The sequence below is a fragment of the Scardinius erythrophthalmus genome (assembly GCF_964197995.2).
Source record: "Scardinius erythrophthalmus genome assembly, chromosome: 13".
NCBI classification, from domain to species: domain Eukaryota; kingdom Metazoa; phylum Chordata; class Actinopteri; order Cypriniformes; family Leuciscidae; genus Scardinius; species Scardinius erythrophthalmus.
Window position 1 is genome coordinate 3,070,550 of NC_138233.1, and position 8,330 is coordinate 3,078,879.

The 8,330-nt window shown below is 38.6% G+C and overlaps 1 protein-coding gene across 2 annotated transcripts; it reads left to right on the plus strand.

Moving 5' to 3' along the window:
- The first annotated feature begins 3,000 nt into the window (after positions 1–3,000).
- LOC308701004 (uncharacterized protein) lies at positions 3,001–8,073 on the plus strand. 2 transcript variants are annotated; one of them, XM_081382994.1, is made up of 5 exons: positions 3,001–3,168; positions 5,262–5,597; positions 5,801–6,136; positions 6,784–6,903; positions 6,987–8,073. In XM_081382994.1, exons 1-5 carry the CDS (start codon positions 3,123–3,125, stop codon positions 7,049–7,051), a joined length of 903 nt encoding a protein of 300 aa, XP_081239120.1. In that variant the 5' UTR covers positions 3,001–3,122; the 3' UTR covers positions 7,052–8,073. The 2 variants fall into 2 exon arrangements, with proteins under 2 accessions (XP_081239120.1, XP_081239121.1); XM_081382995.1 differs by having other exon boundaries at positions 3,032–3,168; positions 6,846–6,903; positions 6,987–7,359.
- Positions 8,074–8,330: the final 257 nt, after the last annotated feature.

Below are 8,330 nucleotides of genomic sequence, written 5' to 3' on the forward strand. Positions count from 1 at the left end.
TAATGAGAACATTTAATTTAATTGAAAGGAGGCTCCCACTTATTTATTTATTTAGCCTTGTTGGAATTCAGTCAGCTTAACAATTAATGTAATAAAATAATTAATGCAAAAAAAACAAAACAAAAAAAACAATATACAATTGTTTCTTATCTTGCCTGTGACGTAGCCTATGCAGTGCCCAAATTATTATTTTGGACACACAAATGAAACCCGCCGCTCAATTAAATGAAATGTTCTCATTCATTTATGGAGAACGAAAGAAATAGATTCGTTCAAGTGTAGACATAATCACTAATTTATGGTGCTAATGTGGATTTCTGTCTAGATATGCAATAAACGTTTGGCAAGAGAAAACCTCAAAAAGGTTAATTATAGATCAAATAAGACAGAAACACACCCGTTCACCGGTCATTTTCCTCAGCTGTAGGCAAAGGCAAGTTTCAAATCAGTGCTTCTCCTGGGAGACTAGCGCTAAATTAGCCTATAGTTTAGCGCCATCTACTGTTTTAGAGGAGGAAGTTGCTCAACTGCATTTGTGAGAAAATCTGCCTGGACGCATTTGTGAGAAAATCTGCCAGGACGCATTTGTGAGAAAATCTGCCTGCACGCATTTGTGACCTTTGTGCTTGCACATTGCTTTCTGTTTGTTTGCGAGTCGAGATTTCCTTTGCAAAGCGGATCGAGTTTGTTTGCGAGTCGAGTTTTCCTTTGCGAAGTAGATTGAGTTTGTTTGCGAGTCGAGTTTTCCTTTGCAAAGTAGATTGAGTTTGTTTGCAAAATGCTGGATTTGTTTGTTAAATTATGGCACATATTTCGCTCCATAAGTATGCGCCCTTAAAATAGCATATGAATATCATGCGCAACGCGCCACTGACTTTAAACAATTTTTTCCTGGTTAGTGGCGCAATTGTTTTCTAAACCTGCAACATAGCATGAAGGAACGTTTGCGCCGGAACACGCCTCCTTTTTTGCGCTGAACCGCCCAGGGAGCGCAAGTGTATTTCCTAGTTTAGCGACGTGCTTCTGTGGAGGGAAAAGGAAGGAATGAAACATGCGTCGGTGTACAAAGTCAATTGCGCTGGGTGCAAGATAGGGCCCTCAGTGTTCAAGTTCAATTTAAATTTTTATGTAACAAAACTGTAACATAGTAACAAACATGCTTACACAAACACAATGTTCAAGTGTTTATATCTCAATTTATTATGGTCAGTTACTATGACTGAGAGTAACAAACTTACACACACACACACACACACACACACACACACACACACACACACACACACACACACACACACAAACACAATGTTTCAATTTTATTAAGGCCAATATAACTGACAGTAACAAGCATGCTTGCACACAAACAATGTTTGTGTTCAAGTTAAAATTATTATGGTCAATTACTATGACTGAGAGTGACACACACACACACACATACATCAGTTATAGTGAAAAGTCAGTGTTGAATTAAAATCCATTTTTTTGCTCGTAATCCTTATTTCATAATGTTACATCTCACCCAGGGTGTGTTACATCTCACCCAGACTATGGGCTGAACTGTAACATTTCCCTCCTCGTGTTTGAAACTAAACCATGCATTTTCTGTTTGTGTTGCACAGATAATAGCTGTGTCATTTGATAGCAGACACTTGTAACTAGTTTGAATCACATTTTGAACACACTGGCTTAAAGGGGTGGTTGATTATGATTTGACTTTTCTAACTTTAGTTAGTGTGTAATGTTGCTGTTTGAGCTTAAACAACATCTGCAAAGTTACAACGCTCAAAGTTCAGAGCAAAGGGAGATATTTGCTTTTAAAGAAATCTCTTTTTAAGGACTACAACAAACGGCTGGTAGAGACTACACCACATTCCTCCCGGGTTAGTGACATCACCAACCCTAGAATTTACATAAACCCCGCCCCCTGAACACGATTTATAGATTATCAAGACAGAATATGCTAATCAATGACTAGAAGATAACTCCACATCTGCCTCATAAATTCATCAACTAACCATTCAGAAATGTCCTGTTGCTTCTACATGTCGTCACTTCTTCTTGAGTCTCTCCATCATTTTCCGACTCCGGTTTGAACATAAAAGGCTAAAAGTTTTTTTAATTTTCAGGACACAAGCTGTTGAAGCTCCGCCCCCTGTGCCAGGAGCAGCAGCTCATTTGCATTTAAAGGGCCAGACACAAAAACGGTGTGTTTTTGCTCCCCCTTAAATAGTGACAATTTTAACATGCTATATAAAATATCTGTGAGGTATTTTGAGCTAAAACTTCACACACACACACACACACACATAAAATAAGGACATCAGAGACTTATTTTACATCTTGTGAAAAGGGCATTACACCACTCCTTTAAAAGTACTCCAAGATATAGACAGAAAGGTCAAAAATGTTACAACCATCCCCGGTCTCTCCTAATCGTTTGTTCTTCATTGTTTATCTTTCAATAATGGATCCAGTGTCCGTTTTGAAGCGCTGTGTGATTCATACGTTTGGTTGAGAGAACCTGAGGATTTACTGAGCGCTGAAGCAGAGGATCACGAGTTGTGTTTTAGTGTTTGACTGACTTGTAACTAACAGTGCACAAGAAACATGTAGACGTCAGGTGAAAGGAAATGTTGCAAATGTAACAACTTACAAATTTAAACTCTGACATCATGTTCCTCAATTGTGTCTCCATTGAGTGAAATGCTTTAGATATCCCTGATGATACATTTTCAATTGTTAGTGAAAATAAAAGGGAACATCATCCATTATGATTTTGTTCCAGGACACGTTGATTCAAACTTGGGTAAAAGTTGTTAGACGACGTGCAAATCGTGACAGATGTTTTCTTTAGTAGACGGTTTGTTCATCTACTCATCATCGAAGACATTTTACTTGCGGTCGATGCTCAGTGATGAAACGTGTCCTTGTGTTTTTTGTGTCCTTGTGCAAGACCTTCAACCCAGTTTTCCTGTCAATGATGTGAACTTCCTTTTCTCTGAGAAAGTGCGCAGTAGTCTTTATATACGGTGAGCACAGACGAGTGTCTCTTCTAGCGATCGTGTGACTGAAGAAACATCTTCTCTCTTCTGCTGGATTACTGGCTCTTCTGGACTCTAGAAATGATGCTCATCTTTGGACTGATGCTGATGCTGAAAACTGCTGCATGTGAGTCGACTTTCAGCTCAAACTCTCTGATGATGAAGCTCTGACATGAAAACACTGTAATATTACTGTAGAGTTTTTCCATAAACTGCAGGATCTAGTAATTGAGTCTGTTTTAAGTGTTTAAAGCCTCTCTCTCTCTCTCTCTCTCTCTCTCTCTCTCTCTCTCTCTCTCTCTCTCTCTCTCTCTCTCTCTACTCTATTCTCTCTCTCTCTCTCTCTCTCTCTCTCTCTCTCTCTCTCTCTCTCTCTCTCTCTCTCTCTCTCTCTCTCTATTCTCTCTCTCTCTCTCTCTCTCTCTCTCTACTCTATTCTCTCTCTCTCTCTCTCTCTCTCTCTCTCTCTCTCTCTCTCTCTCTCTCTCTCTATTCTCTCTCTCTCTCTCTCTCTCTCTCTCTACTCTATTCTCTCTCTCTCTCTCTCTCTCTCTCTCTCTACTCGATTCTCTCTCTCTCTACTCTATTCTCTCTCTCTCTCTACTCTATTCTCTCTCTCTCTCTCTCTCTCTCTCTCTCTCTCTCTACTCTATTCTCTCTCTCTCTCTCTCTCTCTCTCTCTCTCTCTCTACTCGATTCTCTCTCTCTCTCTACTCTATTCTCTCTCTCTCTCTCTCTCTCTCTACTCTATTCTCTCTCTCTCTCTCTCTCTCTACTCTATTCTCTCTCTCTCTCTCTCTCTCTCTCTACTCGATTCTCTCTCTCTCTCTCTCTCTCTCTCTCTACTCTATTCTCTCTCTCTCTCTCTCTCTCTCTCTCTCTACTCTATTCTCTCTCTCTCTCTCTCTCTCTCTCTCTACTCGATTCTCTCTCTCTCTCTCTCTCTCTCTCTCTCTCTCTCTCTCTCTCTACTCGATTCTCTCTCTCTCTACTCTATTCTCTCTCTCTCTCTCTCTCTCTCTCTACTCTATTCTCTCTCTCTCTACTCTATTCTCTCTCTCTCTCTCTCTCTCTCTCTCTCTACTCTATTCTCTCTCTCTCTCTCTCTCTCTACTCTATTCTCTCTCTCTCTCTACTCTATTCTCTCTCTCTCTCTCTCTCTCTCTCTCTCTCTCTCTACTCTATTCTCTCTCTCTCTACTCTATTCTCTCTCTCTCTCTCTCTCTCTCTCTCTCTACTCTATTCTCTCTCTCTCTCTCTCTCTCTCTACTCTATTCTCTCTCTCTCTCTACTCTATTCTCTCTCTCTCTCTCTCTCTACTCTATTCTCTCTCTCTCTCTCTCTCTCTCTCTCTCTACTCTATTCTCTCTCTCTCTCTCTCTCTCTCTCTCTACTCTATTCTCTCTCTCTCTCTCTCTCTCTACTCTATTCTCTCTCTCTCTCTACTCTATTCTCTCTCTCTCTCTCTCTCTCTCTCTCTCTCTACTCTATTCTCTCTCTCTCTCTCTCTCTCTCTCTACTCTATTCTCTCTCTCTCTCTCTCTCTCTCTCTCTCTCTCTACTCTATTCTCTCTCTCTCTCTCTCTCTACTCTATTCTCTCTCTCTCTCTACTCTATTCTCTCTCTCTCTCTCTCTCTCTCTCTCTCTACTCTATTCTCTCTCTCTCTCTCTCTCTCTCTACTCTATTCTCTCTCTCTCTCTCTCTCTCTCTCTACTCTATTCTCTCTCTCTCTCTCTCTCTCTCTCTCTCTCTCTACTCTATTCTCTCTCTCTCTACTCTATTCTCTCTCTCTCTCTCTCTCTCTCTCTCTACTCTATTCTCTCTCTCTCTCTCTCTCTCTACTCTATTCTCTCTCTCTCTCTACTCTATTCTCTCTCTCTCTCTCTCTCTCTCTCTCTACTCTATTCTCTCTCTCTCTCTCTCTCTCTACTCTATTCTCTCTCTCTCTCTACTCTATTCTCTCTCTCTCTCTCTCTCTCTCTCTCTCTCTCTACTCTGTTATTCTCTCTTTCGCCAATGTTCTTAGAGTATCTTAGTGTACTCCTCAAAGTTACAATATTAGTTTTTAGAAAATATACACACTTAAAACCCCATGGAAAACTGATCAAAAATGTATCTCATGGATCCTATAAAATTCTAGGAATGTTTGTGTAATATTTTAATTTATGATGTGTGTGTGTGTGTGTGTGTGTGTGTGTGTGTGTGTTTTGTTCATCAGGTGTGGAGCGGTTCTGCTGGTTTAATCAGGAAATTCCCTGTTATGTTGCTCTCGGAGACAAACTCAGTCTGAAGATGCCGGACAATAGAGAATATCACCTGAAGATACGCATGACAACAAACAGCAACACACCAGAGGATCCAGTTTGTAATATAAAGGATGGCGGGATAAGACAGGATGAATGTGATCTCTTTAATAACAGACATGAAGTGTCATTCAATAATGGGATTCTGATAATAAACACTGTGATCAGAGCAGATTCAGGGAATTACAGATTACAAGTCTTTAAATCAGACGGCAGAATAACAACTGCAGATCTTCAAGTGATTGTTGAAGGTACAGTAACTCTCTCATCAGACTCATTACAATCTCATGTTCTCAAAGATCTCGATTCTCTGTGAAGGTTTATTTTTTTTAGTGTGTGTTTTTGTTTTTGTGTGTGTGTGTGTGTGTGTGTGTGTGTGTGTGTGTGTGTGTGTGTGTGTGTGTGTGTGTGTGTGTGTGTGTGTGTGTGTGTGTGTGTGTGTTTTGTTCTTTAGGTGTGAAGCAGTTCTGCTGGTTTAATCAGCAAGGTCCCTGTTACGCTGCTCTCGGAGTCGAACTCAGTCTGATGATGGTGAACACTAGAGAATATGACCTGAAGATACACAAGATAAACTACAACACACCAAAGGATCCAGTTTGTAAAATAAAGAAGGACGGGATAAATAAGAAAGAATGTGATCTCTTTAATAACAGACATGATGAAGTGTCAGTCAATAATGGGATTCTGATAATAAACACTGTGATCAGAGCAGATTCAGGGAATTACAGATTACAAGTCTATAACCCAAACGGCACAATAACATATGAATATCTACAAGTGATTATTGAAGGTACAGTAACTCTCTCATCAGACTCATTACAATCTCATGTTCTTTTTATTCCTGTAACACACAGTAAACACACTACATACTCCAGTAATAGTGAGAGTAGTGTGGAAGTATGGCATTCTGCTGTAATCTACAAATCAGTGTCATTTTTTTTATTTTTTTATTTTACAGTTTTACTATTTTGTATTAGCTTGTAATAATAATTAATCGTTTTAGTGCTTCAGCTTAAACTTATTTCAGTTTAGTGCCAATGCAACATTTAAAATTTTCTTTTAAGTTTTTCAACTAATATTTAGATTTTATTTTATTTTATTTTCATTTCAATTAACCCTTTTATGCCGGAACTAGAGGCTATGGAAGCCAGTGATTATCGTGCATAAAGTTATAAATTTTTATATTTTTCTTATAAAAACACATGGCTTTGCTTCAGAAGGCCTTTTGAGCCGTATGGATCACTGTTATGATGGATGGAGGGTATTTTGGGCTTCAAAATCCCAAGTACCATTCACTGCCATTATAAAGCTGGGAAGAGCCAGGAATTATGTTTATATAACTCTGATTTTGGGTGAACTAACTCCTTAACCGGCTGACTGATATATTCACTGATTGATTGATTGATTGATTGATTGATTTGTCTGTGTTGTGTCCAGGATCTGTGTTGTGTTCAGGGATTTCATCATCTGTTGTGCATGTGCTGGTCTGGTGTTTTCAGATGATGGTTCTGTTGGGTCTGTTAGGAGGTTTTCACATCTACATGAGACTCACGTCAGGTCAGACACATTTATCATCATCACTATGGATTTGACATGCAAATATTAAGAGTGTGAAGATGATGAGAATCTGATGTTTTTAGGAAAGAAACAGGAATATCAAAACGTGCGAAAGAGAAGATTTAGAGAAGGACATGAAGAAGATTGAAGATCTCAGCAGCAGATCTCGTCACATCTATGAGAAATCATTTTACACATCTGGAGTCATGTGGTCTTTTACTGTAGTCTGTCGGCTTTGGCTGATTTCTTTTACAGCGTCTGTTTAGATGTTTTAGCTGTTCCTAAAGATTACTTTAATAACATGTTTAGCCACAGGCATTTTTCTTTACAAGATCTTTGTCATTATAGAATATTGCTAAACACATCGTTCTTTAAAGATTGTAAATAATCTGTGTTGAATTTAAGATGAACTTTGATATTGAGTTAAATGAAAATAAAAGGCTTTGAAATGAAACTATTTCCAGTCAAACACCACATGTTTTTATTTATTAAAAGGGACAAATCATGAAAATCTGACCTTTTCCGTGTTTATAATCAGGTCCCGGTGCTTCTAACCCAGAAAACGTGAAAAGTGAAACCCAGTAACTGTGTTTTGGTGAGCCTTTATGGAGCTATTCTTGTGCCAATAAAAATGAACGTAGCTTTTCAAGAAACTAATGAAAATATAAATTGAAACTAAATAAATTATCTCTAAAACTGAAAAAGAATAAATCGCGGGCAAATTTTTTGACTTCGTTTTTAATACACTGCATGTTTTGCTAACTATTTCTCATATTTCAATCGCTGATCTGAACTTACAAATGCGCTTCCAGAGTTTTCATTTACGCTTCTGAAGTTTTCGTTTACACTCCCAGAGTTTTCATTCGCCGTTCTGACACATTTCTCTCGTGGGGGCGGGGCTAGTAGCAGTGTGTTCTCATTGGTTACTGAGCTTTTGATTGATAGCTTCGTGACCTGGAAGTGAAGACGTCAGTGGTGTGTTTATGTGTGGATGTGAGCGTCTGTAATCGCAGCTTTCTATTTCATTTTAGTGACCAGTTATGTTTGTTTTTTAATTTTATCTGTATTTACATGCTGCTACTACTTAGTTACTACTACTTACTCACAAGAGATCTATTCAGTCTATTCAGGTGTAATTGCACATTAAAGTACTGTCTGTATATAATACTTAAAATATTGTAGTGTCCAATGTTTCCAGAGAATATTTGTTTATTCCTGATGATTATTTTGCATGTTAGGCTCTGATTAGGTTCAGCTGTTACAATTTAAAGAGAATATTAGCAAACGTGTGTGATATATTCAGCCGTCAAGAAAGTCAAACTTCAACCAGGTAATCAAGGTTGGCAGCCATGGCCATCACACTACTCATTGTTAGCATGATATACGTTTACACCATCAAAATAAATGATCACTTAAATAAGAGGAAT

Coding starts and splice junctions, on each gene's coding strand:
- LOC308701004 (XM_081382994.1), top strand. CDS start 3,123: ATGATGCTCATCTTTGGACTGATGCTGATGCTGAAAACTGCTGCAT. Junction 3,169..5,261: donor GATGCTGAAAACTGCTGCAT/GTGAGTCGACTT, acceptor TTTGTTCATCAG/GTGTGGAGCGGTTCTGCTGG. Junction 6,904..6,986: donor CTACATGAGACTCACGTCAG/GTCAGACACATT, acceptor TGATGTTTTTAG/GAAAGAAACAGGAATATCAA.